The sequence below is a fragment of the Crinia signifera genome, chromosome 1 (genome assembly GCF_055691185.1).
Source record: "Crinia signifera chromosome 1, ASM5569118v1, whole genome shotgun sequence".
Lineage (NCBI taxonomy): Eukaryota > Metazoa > Chordata > Amphibia > Anura > Myobatrachidae > Crinia > Crinia signifera.
The window spans coordinates 192,674,071-192,693,063 of NC_139217.1; the positions used below are offsets into that span (position 1 = coordinate 192,674,071).

General features: G+C 41.7%; 1 protein-coding gene across 9 annotated transcripts in view; it reads right to left on the reverse strand.

Moving 5' to 3' along the window:
• The window catches only part of PDLIM5 (PDZ and LIM domain 5), a 190,068-nt gene that overhangs the window by 64,216 nt on the left and 106,859 nt on the right, over positions 1–18,993 (reverse strand). For 7 of the 9 annotated variants that reach the window (XM_083179095.1, XM_083179088.1, XM_083179087.1 and 4 more), the window contains 3 exons: positions 9,618–9,635; positions 4,189–4,361; positions 2,121–2,157 (listed from right to left, as the gene is read on the reverse strand). In XM_083179095.1, the coding sequence (XP_083035221.1) occupies positions 2,121–2,157; positions 4,189–4,361; positions 9,618–9,635 (228 nt within the window). The remainder of the gene's footprint in view (positions 1–2,120; positions 2,158–4,188; positions 4,362–9,617; positions 9,636–18,993) is intronic. The other 2 variants (XM_083179096.1, XM_083179089.1) reach the window with 1 other exon arrangement.

Sequence of the window (18,993 nt, forward strand, 5' to 3'; positions counted from 1 at the left end):
GATCGGCGAAAACATATTTTTTTTTACAAAATGTCAGCGGATTTCACAATCCACTGCCATTTCCAGCAATACAGACTCGCCTCAAAAATCCTGGCCAGGATTAAATACATAACTGCAGATATTTCCACTGTCTGAAATACTGCATATCCCCCTTTATCCTTAACATAAACTATTGTTATAGGTTTATAATTTTACCATTGGCACTACTACACTCATCATATCCACAAAACTATTACCAAAGATACAAAACAGCATTTCCGTTGCAGCACTGTCACCGTGTTTTAATTCACTTTTTTTTTTAAATCAATCTTCATAACTAAAATCCTATCCTCATATAATAGATGGAAACGGAGAGCCAATTTATCATTAACTCATATAAAACATTCGACTGACCGGTCCACATAGCATTTCCATAATGTAACATGTTGTTTAACATTTATATAAACCATCAAATTCTCTGTTGTGTACAATCTTCTCATCCCCACAAGTAAGTGTGGCTATATGTCAAATTCAGGGATCTTTGGCTTTAGCTCCAATGTGGGGGTTGAGTTCTGCTGCCATTACCAGCATTTATAACTCATTGTAATGGTTACTCACCAGGGGTGATATGACCGACAAGGAGGATCACGAAGGTCAGAATTCCGACTGCAAATACTCCAACAAGGGGGTGAGCGCAAAGAAGCCCCTTGCAGGCACAGTGGATCGCTTCGCTCGCCACAGGTTCTATTCTCCCTCTATGGGGATGGACCCCCACAAGATAGAATAACCCCTGTCAGTCTGGATCCCCCGTCATGCAGTCATCCAGCACCCAACTCACCTCCGTCACCCATAACTGAATTGACCCCTCTTTCTGGCATTATTACATTTATTAATAAAGCTACTATAAACAGCTGCTATATATTCTCTACAAATGTACTTACTACAGTTTATTTGTTAATCAATGCATTGTAGTATACAAGCGGAGTCTTCCATACCTGAAAGGCTTGGGATCAGTAGTATTTGTGACTTTATAATATTTCTAATTTGTGACTTAATCAGCGGCCTACCTAACGTATCTTGTCCTCCCTAGACTCCTGTGTCAACTAAATCTCATTGACTAGGGTACAAAGGAGTCTGGGAGTGATCAGATGCACCATGGAAGACCCTTACTGCTTTGTCTTGACTGATGTAATTGTAATGCATGCTGATGATGCCCGAGGAGCTTACCATTCCCAACGATTAAACAGCGTTGGTCTGCGCTGTGATGACACAATGGTGGTCATCACCATGGAAGCTTTAGTTTTCAATTTATTGCTGTATTTGGAATGCCCAATATGGGAGACTCAACCTGTATTGTTATGTATAAATTTATTTCTGGGTATCTTGTATTTGTAAAACAGGTCTCACCCACTAAGAAACTTTATAAATGGAAAGGATGCGGACTGAGAACTTCATGCAGCAGGTTGGGAAAAAAAAAAACTTAAAAAAATTAATCTAGCAATACAGCATTGACATGTAACGTAAAGATTAAGAAAAAAATGTAGACAAGGAGGAGATGAACATCTGCAAGAAGTAAAGAATCACTGCACATTTAGAACCCTGGCTGAAACACCATGGTGCCAGTCACGTAATTTTGTATATTTTGGACTAATGATTTGCACAGGAACCTTTTCCCTACAGAGAGAGAAAGGACAGAAAAAAAGACAAGAAATAAGGGAAAGACAAATGGCAATAGATTAAACTTACACAACCCGTTGCATTTTGACATGCAAACATTTCCTTTAGTGGAACACAGCATTTTCTCAAACCACAGTTATATACTTAAGATGCAAAAATAATAATATAGAACACAAAATAATATACACAACATTATCACTGACAACAAACCAATTGCATCAGAAGCCTAAAGACTACACTTAAGCCTGAAGATTAGTAGATATGCTGCCAAGTATTAAGGGGTATTTGAAAAAATAAAGTAAAAGAACCTCCCCTCAACCGCAACACACACAAAAGCACACTTGATATATGTAAATAGGTAGCAAAACCTTACAGCAATGAAAGCAGCAGCCCTCTAACAAGTTTAGCCAAAACACAAGAGGGAGGCACAGAAATTTATAATTTTTAAATGCTAAAAAACTTACTGGTTCTTTTTCCCATTTTCAGGCTCTGGTTCATTCACTAAAAAAGAAAAACATTTTTATCAAAAGATGCTAACTTCACAGATCTAAAGAACACATTCAGGGCAGGTGCATGATGTACCACAATTCTTCCAGACATTTTTTAATTTAAAATACCAAGGTATAATACTGCATTATCTGTACTTCTTTTGACAAAAATGTTTAAGGTCCCACATAAACTAGTCTGACCAATTTTCCCTTGAGTTCCCCCAGCGGGATGCAGTTTAAATCCCGGCGGTCGGGATCCTGGCGTTCAGAATCCCGGCGCTGGAATCCCGACCGCCGAAATGCCGACACTTTCTCCCTCCGTGGGTGTCCACGACACCCCTGGAGGGAGAATAAATTAGCGTGCCGAGCGTACCGAGGCACCGGGCCCGTTGTGTGGCGAGCGCAGCGAGCCTGCAAGGGGGGGTGATCCACGTCCCCCCCATTGTCGGGATTTCGGCGGTCGGGATTCCGGCAACGAGATTTTGAACGCCGGGATCCCGACCACCGGGATTTCATACTGAATCCCCCCCAGCAGCTTCCTGGGAGGCTCACTAACGATTTGGCACTTGATGTGCCATTTTTGCATGCCATTTACTGCATGTAAACTCCCGGGGAGCTACAGCAGCAATGGGGTCCATGCAGCTGGTAGCGGTGGAGAGCTGTTATTGGCAGGTACAGGGCAGCGGTGCAGGAAGCAGCTGCTGAATTTAAAAAAAATATTCTTAAAAGACCGGCCAATCTTTTAAAAATATATATTTTTAAATTCAGCAGCTGCTTTGCGCCCTGCCACCCAGCACCTACCGCTACCATCTCCCTGCATCTACCAGCTCCACTAGACCCCCCCTGGATCCTCTCCATTACCAGCTCCCCGCTTCTGTCCGCCCCTGCACATAGGTGTGTGCCAGCGGTGCTTAACCCGCGATGTGCCACTGATGGGTGTGATCCGATAGATTGAACCTCCAGCAGGTTCAATCTGTAGGGTCTGACCCAATGCACACGGGACTGTGCATCGGGTCAGAGGGAATATCAAACATACGATTTGACCCAATTTCTCAGGCTCCGCCTTAAGTTAAAACATGATGTGACAAAGACTGTGTGGATTATTTTTATATAAGACTGCGTGACTGCAGCAAGGATGTATGAGGAGACATTTGTATGCAGAAAGAGATTTGGCTAAACTGCTACAAGGTATTCGAATGGCTTACAAACAATGTCTAGGTAGGCAAACAACATAGGTCAACATGCACTATGTCAAATTTGACATAAGGTCAACACAAGCAGGGGATTGGGAACAGAAGTGTGCTGGGTGCAGCGGAGCAAGGCACCTTGCCCCGAAAACCAATCAAGCCATACGAGGGTACGCCCTACACTAATTGTGAGTTCAGGTGCTCAGGCATCAACATGGAAATTAATATAACCCTGCAAAACTCATGTTAACATTTTCATGTGGCGACCGATTCGGCATCGATCCTTAGTCGATAGGATGACATTGGAAGGTTGACATTGACAGTCTACCTAGACATGGTCTGTGAGCTAATCCCCACCCCTACTATAAGTAGGACCACAAGTAGAAGTATACAACTGTTTCAGTCACAGCCATAAACCAAGGTCAAATACAGTTGGTCACAGAAAAACATAGAAAAGTTCTGATTCCCTGTTTTTATCATTAATGTGTTCTAGATTCATAGAAATTTATTATCACAAAGGGTAACAGAGGGTTGCTTTTGTTACCTAGATTGCCAAATAACTAGACTCCTACAGATGTAGCCATCATGACTGAAATACAGCTGCTAGTGCACATTTGGCACAGGAAGTCACACTGGCTACTCACAGCGCCATGCTGCAACAGACTGCCGGCTGATGTATATCAAGGAGTTGCGGGTGTGACTTCAAAGTGGATGCGTACATTTCAGTACACATGTCTCAACTAGGATATGGTGGAGGTTGGATAAGGCTGGCTATTTCTGTATGTTCAGGAAACAAAGGTTCGAAAACTAGATGGTAATTTGGGTTGAAAAATTAAATAATAAATGGAATTACTTACTGTGCTCAGTACCAGTCATTTGAGCAAGGATGCGGAAAGAACGTGATTGGGTGGTACCGGTGCGGGGATGCCAGTCTTCAGTGTTGTCCATCAGGCGCTTCTTGCTGGCATCACTGAAAGTGGCAACGTGGTGGAAATCTACTTCTGTGTCCACAATGTGTTTTCTAGGAGGGCTGGATACAATAATAAAATAAAAATGGCGAAATGGATAATTAATCTCTATATAGAATTTGACATAATATAAACCAGTTACATCTTTATATTGTAAATAAAACCATAAAATAGCTGTCAAAATCAATAGAATAAATATTTCATCACATTCACAAACAAGGAAATGCCATGACGGATGTCCTGTGGATGTAGAGAAATTTGCCAATTAATAAACTATTAAACCACCTCTATAAACTATTTCCTATGATACCAAGGTGCACTCATAACTCACAGGTTCTCAAACTCGTGCAAAATATAAACTGTGTGCGGTCATAAGGCCCGTCTCCTCACAGAGGGGCAGATTTTTTAAGCTCGGTGAGCTCCATAACTCTGCCCCTCAATCACATGTGAAAATACTAGCTCCACCTGTGAATCTTTTAAAAATGTATAAATGTAATGACTACACCTGTGCACGTGTTTGAGAATCCCTGCTCTAGAGGTACATTTTTAAACGTCAATTTTAAATCTTTCTAAATCAATATGTTTCAGGGGCTTATAAGTACATTTACTAGCATTAAAAATGTCTGTTCTTATAGGTGAATTTTAGCGACTGAAACACAGCATTGATTTAGCTCTATTTAAAATGGAATCAAATCTACCTTTACCCGCTTGAGTGGTGGGTTTTGCTGGGGCAGAACAAACCTACCAGGGCAAGTTTGTCCTGCCCTAGCAAAATCCACCACAGAACATAGGGCCCCCCTCCCCATCTCCGCTCCAGTGATTGTACGCCGGAGCTCCACTGCCGCTGCTCCAGCCACCATTCACAGCGGACTGACTGCGCAGATGGTTGACTCGTAGATGTTTGGGGCGGCTCGGTAGGACTCGGGCGCCCTAACTCCCGAGCGCTCCGGAGTCCCTCCGAGCCTGCCGTCTGCTCACTGCAACTAATGGCGGCAGGGGAGCTCCAGCGTACGATCACCGGAGCGGAGGGGCGAGGGGGAGCGACAGAAGGGGAGAGCTACCACTGTGGCAACAAGTGATAACACCCATTGTAAGCGATAAAATGATGCGTATGGTAAGTGATGCCTCAGCACATCAGCTCCCATCATGTGTTCAGCTCCTCATGTGTTTGAAAAATTACAGTTGGAAGCTGATTGGCTGGATCATGTCTATCATAAGTAACAAGTTTTAGCATTCACAAGATTGATCCCTTAATGATAAATGAGCCACTTAGCCACAAATGGCCTCCGGCACAAGATGCTTGGCGTTTGTGAACTGCGCCTAATGAATTTGCATCTTTTCACCTGAATTAGCAGTACCCAATAACAGAGCTAAGAATCACAATTAATGGTTTAGTAGGTAATATAGATATAATATAGAATAGGTAATGGGGTAGGGGTTAGCTAGTTATGGGCTCCAGGTATACCTAAAGTTGGGGGTAGGTTATAAAGGGTGGGGGGTTTTGAGGGAGGGTTGTTTTGGCAATTATGGTATTATTTTTATTTTGGGTAGTTGGGCATACATTTTTTCTTATTATTTTAGATTAATATGGTTACTACAAGCACTAATAAATGGTTCCCATTAAAAGAAGATGCTGGTTACCTCGGTTTACAATTATGACACTATACACGTTGCTCGTGCCTGAATGGCGCCTTTGGTGCATGAGCTATCCTGTTAGTTATTTGGAGATAATGTGCACACATGTGATATGTAAACCTTGCTTAGATACATACGGTTGTATTTCTATATGCTATATTTTCTCCTGATTTTTTCTTTTTATTGCAATTTTTCATAGATGCTCTAACTGCCCACATTTATGTACCGGGTTTATGTTATTTATGTTCTTGCAAAAACTTAAATATAAAATTATTGAATTAAAAAAATATATAATAAGAAGAATCACAATTAATGAAAACCAAGGAAAAGGGAAAGGGTCTGATTTAAAAGTTACACACAAGTCTGATGACGGATTTAGTCATTTTAGTGTTTTGCATGTTCCGTAACCAAACACAAACACAGACATGTACTGTATGGGTATCCAAGGTAAAGGCATCTTTCTCTTGTGCCAGTGCGTGCACAAACAATGATGGCTATTAAACTAAGCATGCTAAGCGGCATAAGATATATATATAATATCCATATTGCTTGACAGCAATTATAAAACAGACCCTATGGATGTGGGTAAAAATGCACTGTGTACTCATTGCACACATAAGGTCCCCTGATAAGACGGCAAATATTTCATACAAATTATAGAAAACGATTATAGAATTATTTTTTCCTGCTTTCCAAGCACCCTATAATGTCTATCTTACAGCAAGTTGCGGAACAAGTCATTAGTGGAGTACACGTAATTAATTGGTTATGCAGGTCATGTATGCTTTAATTATTTCAATAACACCTCATGCAGAATACAGATGTTTCCTCATACATCTAGCCTAAATATGTCATACAGCACACGGTGCCTTAAGTAAGGTCCCTTGCAACTCTGCTAGCATTAGGATTTTTTTCCCCCAGAATACGCAACATGATGTGACTAGGATGCACCAGGAGACTTTGCTGATTAATATGCAACACTTGTATATCTATGTGTGAATAAGCCTGTGTACATAGCACAATGGAACTTGGTGTTGTTACAAGCCCCAGCTGCTCCACCATTGCACTTTGTGTATATAATGTGTATGGACGACTTAGTTGCGCACAGATATACAAGTTATTCCACATCAAAACTAGCACAGTCGCCTAGTCCCAATGCAACTAAGATGCATTTTATTCTTGGTTAAAAAGACACCCTACTCTAGCAGTCTCACTGGACCGGGTATGTGAAGAGTAACTATTTGGCATGACAGCAGCAACAATGTATGAAAAACACATCTGTATATGAGCTAACTCTTCCCCTTCCACAGTGACCAACTGTAGGTACATTATAGAGAGAAGTATAAAGCCGGCACATCCACATGCACAAGTTTCTCCACAAAATTAATTAAATAATGATGCAAGTACATATCCCAGGGTGGTAATTAGCACTGTGGGCCTTATTCTGGTTCACTCAGAGGCAAATTCCTTCTCAAATGGACAAAACCATGTGCACTGCAGGTGGGGCAGATATAACATGTGCAGAAAGAATTAGATTTGGGTGGGGTTTTTCTTCAAAGTGAGATCTATATTGCAGTGAAGAAATAAAGTAGTCCTTATTTTCCCTGCACAGAAACAAAATAACTCAACCAAATCTAATTCTCTCTGCACATGTTACACCCCCCCCCCCCCCTGCAGTGCACATGGTTTTGTCCATTCGAGAAGAAATTTGCCTCTGAGAGTGAACCAGAATAAGGCCCTATGTCTTGCACCTGCATCCCCTTCTGCTTGGAGAGTTGAATCCAGAGATTTAACATGCAAGTAGAATACAGCCATTGCATGTACATATAAGCACACCCCATTCATATGAGAATTATCTTTAGTTAAACATATTGAAATACATAGTTCAATCATGTCTATTTTTTCCTTCATAAACTAGGTGCAAGTTTACAATATTTTAAGAGATTGCATAAACGAATAATTTTAAAAGTATTCAATTTTTTATTGGTTTTCACAATACTAGCACAACAATATACAATGTATTTGAAGGGGTAAGACAAAAAGTGATTCCCAACAAAACCATAATGCAATTAGTTTATTCCATAGGGCAGGAATGGGAAACCTTTGGCCATCCAGCTGTTGTTGAACTATGCAACCCAGCATGCCCTGCAACAGTTTTAGCATGGGCAAATAGCAGGGCATGCTGGGATGTGTATCTTAATAACAAATAGAGGGCCAAAGGTTCTAAATCATCAATGACAAAAACCATGCAACTGCCAAAGTGAGAGATAGATAGTGTTCCTTCTAGCACCCACTATCTTCGAAAACCCATGCAGTTCCTGCTCCCTGCCTGGGGTGTCGCAATCTGCTGTGGTGTTTCTAGCACAGGTCTGGTTTGCATATCAGTGCTGATATACAGACCACACTGTGCTAGAAGCACTACAGCAGACAGCGAAACCACAGGCAGGGAGCACTCCACACACAATAAGTACAGCTGGCTCCAGTGCCAATCCAGATAAACTCCAATACAAACCTCCAAAAAGGATTATACTCAAATGCATTAAAATATGATGAGTCAAGGGGTAAGCAATATATAGTTTGTTATTATACACACACACACACGCACACATATATGCATACATACAAACAAACACACTATGGACCTTATTCTATGTGCAGATCCAGGGTGCGAGTTGCCACTACATGTTCGCCATCCCGCTCGCACTTAGCACTGCGGCAGGGAGCTCAGCTCATGAAAAACATCCAGTGTTTCATGGGCATTTCCATAAAAATGCTGAGTGTTCCCATGGTAAAAATCAACTGGTGAGCGGATGTCAGCTGCTCGCCCAGGGCGCTTGCAGATCAGAGATACCATAGAGGTGCCTGATCTGCGAGCGCAGGCGAAATCATTCGATTGTCGCCGACCATCAAATGATTTCTCCCCGGCTGCGAATGGACGATTATGCAAGCGTGTGTGTGTGTGTGTGTGGATGATTATGCAAGCGTGTGTGTGTGTGTGTGTGTGTGTGTGTGGGGGGGGGGGGGGGGAATTGTTCCAAAATTTGCAGTGTTGCGTGTGGAACAGAATAAGGTCCTATGTTCAATTGAAATGTAATAAAGGGACTATACTATATTACAGCCACTAGATGGCAGTCACATGCACTAATGAGGTACAATATGTTCGAAAACACGGTGTTTTTAACCTTCAGGGCTCGTTCACATACATGAACTGGAAAATTAGAGATGTAAGAAAGCTGAAGGACACTTCAGTAATGCATTTTTTTACGTAAAAATCCACTGTACAAATATTACATATTAACATTAAGGAAACAAATAATTAAAATTTTATTTTTTTTGTTCAGTATCTGAAGCTGCATTAACAGCAGACTAGTACAAACGAGCCTATACTGGCCAGGACCCAGTTTAATGACCTATTTATTGTTCAATGTTCAGTGAGAAATTCATTTTCCATCTACAGACTACGTATATATTAATGGACAAAGGAATTGTGGGTTTGTATCAAAAGTACTATAGAAACATTTATACATATATCAACTTTAGATTTCCTTAAAAGAAAGATCAATAACCATCCTAAATGTCGAATATGAGCACACTGCTTGGGTCCTGATCCATAGGTTACAAACACCTGCTTTGAAATATCAGTGAATATTACAAATATTTTAGCTTTTTTGTGTTTTTCATACCGTTTTGAAGGGACTTTCCTTTAAAACAGGCAAGGTGGAGACAAAAAGAACAGAGAAAGTAAAATAAAAATCAAAATGCACTGCAAAAATAGATTATAGTCAAGCCAATAACATAGAAACACAACATGCGATTGTAAAATCTTCTGAATAGGCCACTTTATTTTAGTTTCCTTTGTAAATGTACTATAGGAATTGTGTATGCTTGTCACCAAAATGTCATACATTGTTACCTTTTTGGGGTGTAACTTATTTCTTACACCAGTGGTTCCCAAACTTTTTTCAATCACGGCACCCTAGAGCATCCAAATGTTTTTAAGGCACCCCTAGTTCAAATGTGTCTTATTGAGAAATTTAGAAAAAAATAAAATAAGTACATTGTGCGTATATGTCACAGTTTTGTGGTGAGGGACATGGTTTGCTTCTGTTTGTCCATATATATTATGATTGGCAGCCACCAACACTAGTTTTGCCTGTTACATTGACCATTAATAATATGAATTGATCCTGGTCCACCAACCCAAGGCACCCCCACAAGTGTCCTGAGGCATCCCAGGGTGCCTAGGCACACAGTTTGGGAACCACTGTCTTACACCATTCTGAAATGTGGCTGATGTAGAAAATGGGTGAGAGAAAAAGAATCTTTCCATTCATCAGCTAAATGTAATGTTGACAAATATGCATGTTTCAGGTAAAGTACTTTCCAAGATATGAATGTTACGATGTTATATGTATGCATACACCCCTTTTAAGCTACTGTTCATTGAATCATTGAAACACAGGTCCTGATTCAGCATTAATTGCAAAATTGTTCTCTAATGATCAAAATCATACTGCAGTGCAGGTGGGGCAAATGTAACACGTGCAGAGAGAGTTAGATTTGGGTAAGGTGTGTCCAAACAAATCTAAATTGCAAAAATAAAGCAGCCAGTATTTACCCTGCACAGAAAATAACTCCCCCATATCTAAAGGCCCATACACATTGGTTTTCAGCTGAAAGTCGCCTAATGAGGATTAATTATTACCCAGTAATATATACATTGCTGGCACAGGCCAGCAATGTATTTATTACTGGCACCACTGGGCACTAATGACTATTTACCTTATTTATTAGCCAGTTATATATACATTGCTGGCAAAAGCTAGCAATGTATATATTATTGGCACCACTGCCCACCAGGGGTTAAAGTGGGGTGGAATGGGGCAGAACTCCATTCTGTCAGTTCCATTTTGGAGGCAGAACGATTCTGTCTGTCCGCTCATGTTGCCCCGCTGTCTGTCCCTGTCTGCATCACTAAAGGAGACAGCCGGGCACAGGGTTGGGAAACTCAGAGCAGGTCCATCCATCTGCGCCGGCTTGCAACTCGCGAGCCAATAGGAGCTCGAGGCCCGGAAACCAATCAGGAGCCACCGCTGCCTGATTGGCTGCTGGGCCATGAGCTCCAATTGGCTCACGAGCCGGAACCTCGTTTTAAATAGCCGGGCCGTGGTTTTCCACTGCTCTATCCGGCTGTCTCCTTTACCGCATAGTACAATTCACACAGTAACTTCCCCCTGGCACTGTGCATGTTACCCCTGGCACCATGCATGTAACCCCTGGCATTGAGCAAGAAAACCCTAGCAATGAGCATGTAGGTAAGCAGCACTTATGTGGCATTATATGTAATGGGCATTACTGTGTGTTGCATTGTGTAATATACATTACAGTGTGTGGCATAATGTGTAATGGGCATTATGGTGTGCATAATCCCCTGTCCCACAAAGCCATGACAACTGTTCCATTTTAATTATGCGTTGGGTTGTTTTGCACTGTAGGACATAATTTGAATTAGGGTGGTATTATGTGGCCCACGTTATTCTTTTCATGGATATGCCATAAATTTTAAGCTTGAAAGGGGTTGCCGAACACCCTAGCATCCACCCTGGCTGTGACATATGGGGGAGGGAGAGGTGGGGGAAGTGATCTCTGAATATACGCAGCCCAGCAATCAGTTCTGAATCAGGCACCAAGAACAGAAAGGAATTGAATAAAATGGCCCCTGCTCCCACCCTTGGAAATCAAAACTAGCCGATTATGTAAATAGATGAAGGCTTTTCAGCAAAGTCTTTCTCCCCCTGAAAATCTCTCACTCCTTGGGAAAATACTCAGTGTGTACGCACTACTTTGGCGACAGATATATCTATCAGAGATTTTGGCAAAGACTTTTGAAATGAAAATCTCCCAGAGTGTATGGGCCTAAACTCTCTCTGCACATGTTACATTTGCCCCACCAGCACTGCAGCATGGTTTTGCTCATTAGAAAAAGATTTTGCTTTTGAAATCAACGCTGAATCGGGCCCATGTCTACAGAAAAAGTATATCAAACAATCACAACTTCCTCTGTTTGTTAGCAACTGGTATGTAACTACAATGTAAGTGGAAACATTGTATGGTAACTCTAATTTGTATACTCTATATAAAGTTAATCTACAATATTGTAAAATATATCTACATATAACCTATTCAACAAAGTACAAAATAAACAAAATAATTAAGAATGGTCATGTTACATAACATTCAGCCAGCAGATGGTGCCAAATCCTCACATGCAAGCAAAAGTATTTATTTCAACTTACTAATAAATGAAGCAATTATAGCTTAGTTGCCGATATAGTCTTGAACATTGTTTGGGATTGTGGGAACCAAAGATACTCTACTTCATGCTAGATAAGAACAATAGATGTTATGACTAATTTAAAAACGTATACTAGTTTTATGTGGAATTAAATTTTAAATGAATAGGGTAAAAGTAGAATTGCCAGTACAAACTTGCATCAACTTACAGAGAGTTCTGCCTGATTCAGAGCTGGTTGCAGTGTTTAAAAATTTCACAACACTGCAGCCCCCGGCGATAGTTTGCAGGAAGGCGCCCAACACAGTCTGCAGGGGGGGGAAGAAGAAGCCTGAATTTACCTTGTTGTCCCCCACCCACCCACCCAACTAATTCTGTGCATGTTTGCTATTACCATTACATTGTGTGAATTGTAGGTTTTACATGTGAAAACTTATGCTTGACAGTTTAGGGCATTCCAGTAGTGGCAATCCCTTGTGGGCCGATTTTGTGCAGCCAGATTTAGCTGCATCCCATCGGCTGCAAGTCACCAAGAGCAGAGCACACAGATGACCAGGAATGAAGAGGAGAGGACGCTGAGGACGCACCACCCCCATCAGTAGCCGCACGTCCTGCTTCCCGCAGCCGGAGCTCTTATACGTATTATCCCCCCACCTCCCCCGCCAGACCCCCTGTATGTAAGCAGCGGCAGCCCTATCTCCTGACACGCCGCACACCTGCAGGAGTGGCACGCCCCGGAGATGCTGCTGGATGCCGGCCCGCAGTTCCCCGCCCTGGGTGTGGGCACCTTTGCCCAGCACCACCATTGACACATCACACAGAGGTGCAGGTAGGGCGACCTCCTAGGAGGATAGGAGGGCAGAGAGCTGGGCCTGGGGTGGGTGCCCCATAGGGAGGCTGCTAGACATTAACCCCTTGTCTGCCAGGTGGGAGAGAGGTATGAGTGCAGGGGTACTAATATATAAGGTGGCTGGCAGCACTGCAGTAGGTATACTCTGGCTGGCAGCAAGGGTGATAGTTCTATACATGTATACAACAGCATTGTAATTACTATTTGACATTTTCTTATTATTATTTTGCTTGGTTAGTAGATGGTCAAATACTTTTGTGCATACTGCTGCTGCAGAACATCTTCCAGCTGCTATTTAGTCATCTATGTTAGTTACGGTCTTCTCCAGTGGTTTATTATATAAATCGTAACTGGACAAAAATGAATTGGCGCTGTTTATTTTTAATATATAGCATATTGTGTAATGGGCATCACAGTGGGCAGCATTTTGTGTAATGAGCATTATGGTGTGTTCCATAATGTGTAATGGGCAGGGTAATTCCTCTTTTTTGTGATGCTACGCCTCCTTTCCATGCGGCCATGCCCCTTTCCGGTGCGCAGCTTCACTGCGCAAGGTTTCCGCCTACTGCAGGTGGGCCTGTGTGATCAAAATGCCAGGGCCTATTTCTGGTCCCAGTCTGGCCCTGGTTGCATGTTCCCACAACCTATTACGTGTGCAAGTTTTGAAGAATGGAGAGTTTAGTGCGAAATTCACTCCCTACATAAATTCCCAAATCTTAATATGACCTACTGTTCGGAAACAAAGAAAACTACAGATACATCACAACACATGCACTACAAATTATACATAACCACTTCAAAGACACTGCACTAGAAACCAAACAAAATAAAACCAAATAGATCATCCTTTTTCTCACATTATTACAATTTTTACAGTAATGATTAAAACCTCAGTCAAATTTCTGGATTAATCTTTGGTGCTTTTACACAGAACCTCAACGCTTCACCAACTCGGCAATTAACCGGGCTTGAGGTACGGTGAGAACGGGCTATGCAGCTATAAATGTATTTGCTAAACCTTGCACAACATTATGTTTTTAGACCAGAAAAAGCAAAGCATTCACCTACATAAACGCAGAAGAAATACCCAAACATGCAATACATTATAACACTTCTCTGTGTTTTTTCTAACTCTTCTAACAGCTCCCACAGCAACATTGCAAATGGATTACATGAGCCAAAAGCATTATGCTAGTGTCCACTACTTAAAACTTCCAAAAGCTCAAGAACATGCTTCAAACATGCAGTTCTCACACCAGTTCACAAGGCTTTATAAATGTATACTAACTTTGTCACTGGTGCTCCCTGTATGAAAAAAAGAAAGAAGTTATAGTAGGTCTAAAGCAAAAGTTCACAGGGCAGAATGGTTTCAAATGCTGTTATTGACACTCAGGCGGTGATCCATAATTGGAGCAAAATTGGAAACTCCCTAACACAGCGATGTATGAAGCCTTACAGAGACAAAATGAAGTCATTGCCCAAAGTAACCAATCAGGGAACTGTCATTTCAAAGAACTGTCAATAAATGACAGAAGCTGATTGGTTGATCTGGGCAACTTCTCCATATTCTCTCTGCAAGGTTTAATACAACGCCCCTTAAATATTCACTTTGGCATAGCCAGCAAGATATGTAGAGTTTAACCTTCTGTAGAAGAATTTCATATACACTTGCAAAGAAAAGAAAATAACACTTACACACAAACCCCTCAAGTACATGTCTGTAGACTATGTTTTATTAAAACATAAGCTTTAAAAATCAGTAAGGGAGGTGGAAGGGGCTTAGAATTGCTAGTGCAATATGGATTGACTATAAAGATGTTGGACTGCTCTGTATAACAAAATCGTCAAGAGCCAGGAAGTTCAGATTCCAACTGGCTTTCAGAAATTAACATCCAACTGTGAAGCAGGGGTCAGAATGTCTGAACTGTGTGCAGCTGACATCCAAAACGCACTTATATTCACTTGGCTTCCTCTATTTGTAATGCAAGAGGCATGTATAGGCGGGACAGAAACAGCATCTGTGTACTCTAAATCCTTCTAAAAGTTAACAATTACTAAAATAAAGTATGGTTTTTCCTTGAAAATCTAGACATAAAGGTCATTGTGCAGAAATACATACACTATATATACACACACACAAACACACACATATACGCATACATATATGAAACTATATCTAGCTTTCGAAGCATTTGCTTTGAGTAGGCTTGCTAATATATAGTTTATATTTGTATAGTCAAGCAAATAGCCTGCTGGAGCACCATTGTTACCAGATGACCAGCGCCTCCAAAACGGTCCCCTGTTAGTAGGACAAAAAAGTACAATATATTGTGGGGTATTGGAATTGCTCTGATAAATTCTGCTTTGTTGTTTCTTAATGTTTTTAAATCTTATTAGGGTGTTATTATTGGGCCTACACACGTAGTCAAGCATTTTTGGAGCGATTTTCGTTAATTTAACTAAATCACTTAGAAAACTCCCCTACATTGCTGCATGTGTAGGGGCCATCGCGATGTAGATGTGGGGCCCCACGCATTGGTATCTCCCGCTGATTAATAACCTGCGCGGTTGCTATTAAATCGCATCAGAGAACACTGGCCCTGACACATCGCTGTGCAGTGCTGTGTGCTGAGCGATCAGAGCGATCTAGAATCGCTTTATCTGTAGGCCCCTGTATGCCCTTGTTTAAGAATGTCTGTACAATATACACCCGTCAACCTTCTGTTTCACAATAAAAATCACAATTTATTATTAAAACAAAGTAAGTTCTACAATACTTTAAGAACATTTTATTTTTTTTACAGCAATATACTGTACTTTAACAAGATTTAATTCACATACCACCCTTCCGGGTGGGTGACTGACAATTGTGCACTGTTGTGAATTCATATACCAAATGGGTTTTGTCTTATACAAGACTTTATCAGGGGTACCTCCCTCTGTTGTAGATAATATGAGAATGGAAGTTCCTGGGCAGCTCAAGGGGGATTGGATTACATATACTGCTGTGAATTCTTGCAGTAGTGTATGGACACCTTAATGATTGCCTTTATACTGAGGTGTCCATATACATCCTCAATATGCTACATATCGTGTTAGCTCTGTGTGACTTGGTAGTGTCTAGCACAGGCATGAGGAACCTTTGGCTCCCACCTGTTGTTGAACTACATATCCCAGCATGGCCTACAACAGTTTTAGCATGGCCAAATAGCAAAACTGTTGCAAGGCGTGCTGGGATGTGTAGTTCAACAGCTGTAGCTCCCCATCCCTGGTCTAGCATCTGTGCAAAAACATGATCAATCCTGGGAAAACTCTGGGTCATAGCATTTCACATCTAAAGTCACACACACAGCATATAAACATGCCACATATTTTAATCTGCAAATGCTTGTGCAGCCTATGCTCAAAAGTTGCATACAAAGACGCTTAGTGCTACAGAGTGTCACGGCTAGATGGGCTATTAACACGCAAAGAGGCTATATGTATGTGGACAATTTATACCTTTAAACCAGCTTTAAAAATAACTATCACCTGACCTAAACTTTGACAGACAGCAACCTTAGAAGGACACTGAAAAGGGTTGACTTTTCCATGAAAGAGTGTAAAGCTTTACTCAACCATTTGTCTTTCTGGATGATCAGCGAGAATTCCTACTTTGGCAGGTGTACTTTTTTCGGTACTCTTTACCTAGCACAGCGCCCACCATTTTGATCGTGGGCATCGCAGGTAAAAAAATCGCGGGCATCGCGGGCATTGAATGCACTAAAAATCGGGTGCGACGCGACCGACGCGATGCCCGCGATTTCCCATAGGGAACAATGTTAAATGTCTCAATTGACCCAATTTTCCTGTTCAATGCCTCAGTTGACCCGATTTTTCCATAGGAAACAATGTTAAATGGTCCACAGAGGCCAAATAGCCACCCTGAAGTGTGAAATGGCCCCCACAATTGGTAACGCCACCCCACGATCAACGTCAACCCGAAGCGTGGCAAGCGCAGCGAGCCCGCGAGGGGCGGCGGTACGCGTCCTACGACCTTTTCATACCCCCACTATCCACGTCGGCGTGGAGCTGAGAATAGAATAGTGTGGCGAGCGCAGCGAGCCCGAAGCGTGGCGAGCCCCGCGAGGGGACGCGGATACCTTCACAGGTAAACGCGTCCCTTCGCGGGCTTCACAGGTACCTGCGTCCCCTCGCCACGCTTCGGGCTCGGTGGCTCGCCACACTATTCTATTCTCAACTCCACGCCGACGTGGATAGTGGGGGTATGAAAAGGTCGTAGGACGCGGGCTCGCTGCGCTCGCCACGCTTCGGGTTCACGTTGATCGTGGGGTGGCGTTAACAAATGTGGGGGCCATTTCACACTTCATGGTGCCTATTTGGCCTCTGTGGGCCATTTAACATTGTTTCCTATGGAAAAATCGGGTCAATTGAGGCATTGAACAGGAAAATTGGGTCAATTGAGACATTTAACATTGTTCCCTATGGGAAATCGCGGGCATCGCGTCGCACCCGATTTTTTAGTGCATTCAATGCCTGCGATGGGCGCCGTGCTAAGTAAAGAGTACCCTTTTTTCTTTTCCAAAATAGTACCTTTAGTACTTTATAATCACTTTTTATTGATTACCATGTACTACCAGAGGCAGACTTCCCCATTTAGGTTACAGCATGTAAGCTTGTATAGATAACAGGAAGAAGACAGTGTGATGAAATAAAGGATTCATGTGAATGGCCTCCCCTATGTTCTGTACAGAATGTACCAACATAAGCCTTCATCTATTGCTCAGAAAGGGTTATGCATTTATATTCCCTGGAATTCCAGGGAATTAATAAACAATTGGCTGCACAGGCTAAAAATTAATGGATTTAGATTTTATGGGAAAATGGAGTTTCAAATTATTTGGAGAAGTTTTTGTTAACATTGGGTGGTTACCAAAAGAAATTAGAAATGTATGGGAACAGATGGAGTTAAAACAGTTGAACAAAACTGAAAATCGGTGAAACAAATTTGATCCCACATGTGGAACCTGCTTATTCAGGAGCGGCGAGAACAATATTTTTATTGCAGTCACACAGACACCTATATAGCAGTGAAGATCTTGCCAGAGCAGCCAAGCGCTACTTTTATTGCCTCTTTTAGACAGCTGAACTAAAGACGATCTGGCATAAAAAAACACACAAACACCAATCTATACACACACTAGTAAGCCTCCTCTAAACTAATGCTTCGAAAGCTATTAGATGTAATTTCACTTGCTGCTAACAGGTGGCAGTGTTTTCGAGCTGCATATATATTTCATCTATCTATCCTGGCAAACTTCGCAGCTCTGCATGTCAACCAGAATAACCTCCAAAGTATAAGCACCACATGACTTGGGAGCGCCAAGCAACTTTGTGGAACTTTTTCCGCAAAAAGCTCATGTTGATTTAAATGATATGCAACATGCCTATGTTTGATGTATGACTGCGGCTGTATCTGCATACAAAAAGCTACATTATCAGTGTTTTTCACTGCAGTGTTTTGCACAAAAAACTAATTTTTACGTAAAAAATTTGCACAAAAAGACACTGAGTTATGTCACAGCAATGCGCAAATATGAGGGCTTGTTAACGCGAAAGGAGTCTAGATGTATAGTATGTGAACACAACTGTGTATGTTATTCACAAATACCAAATTTAGTAAGCATACTATTCAAGGCATGTTAAGGATTCTATGGGGGGGGGGGGGGGGGGGGGGGGGGAGTTAAACACTCTAATAAGGAAAACATATGGTGCCATACAAGGTAAAATACATTTAAAAAAAGGTACCAAAAATCAACAAACATTTTTATTATTCCTTTTTTAAATAAACCCAGTTACTATTAAATCCATGTTACCAGTTACTATTAAATCCAGGTGAGCTAAATACTTCACCAGG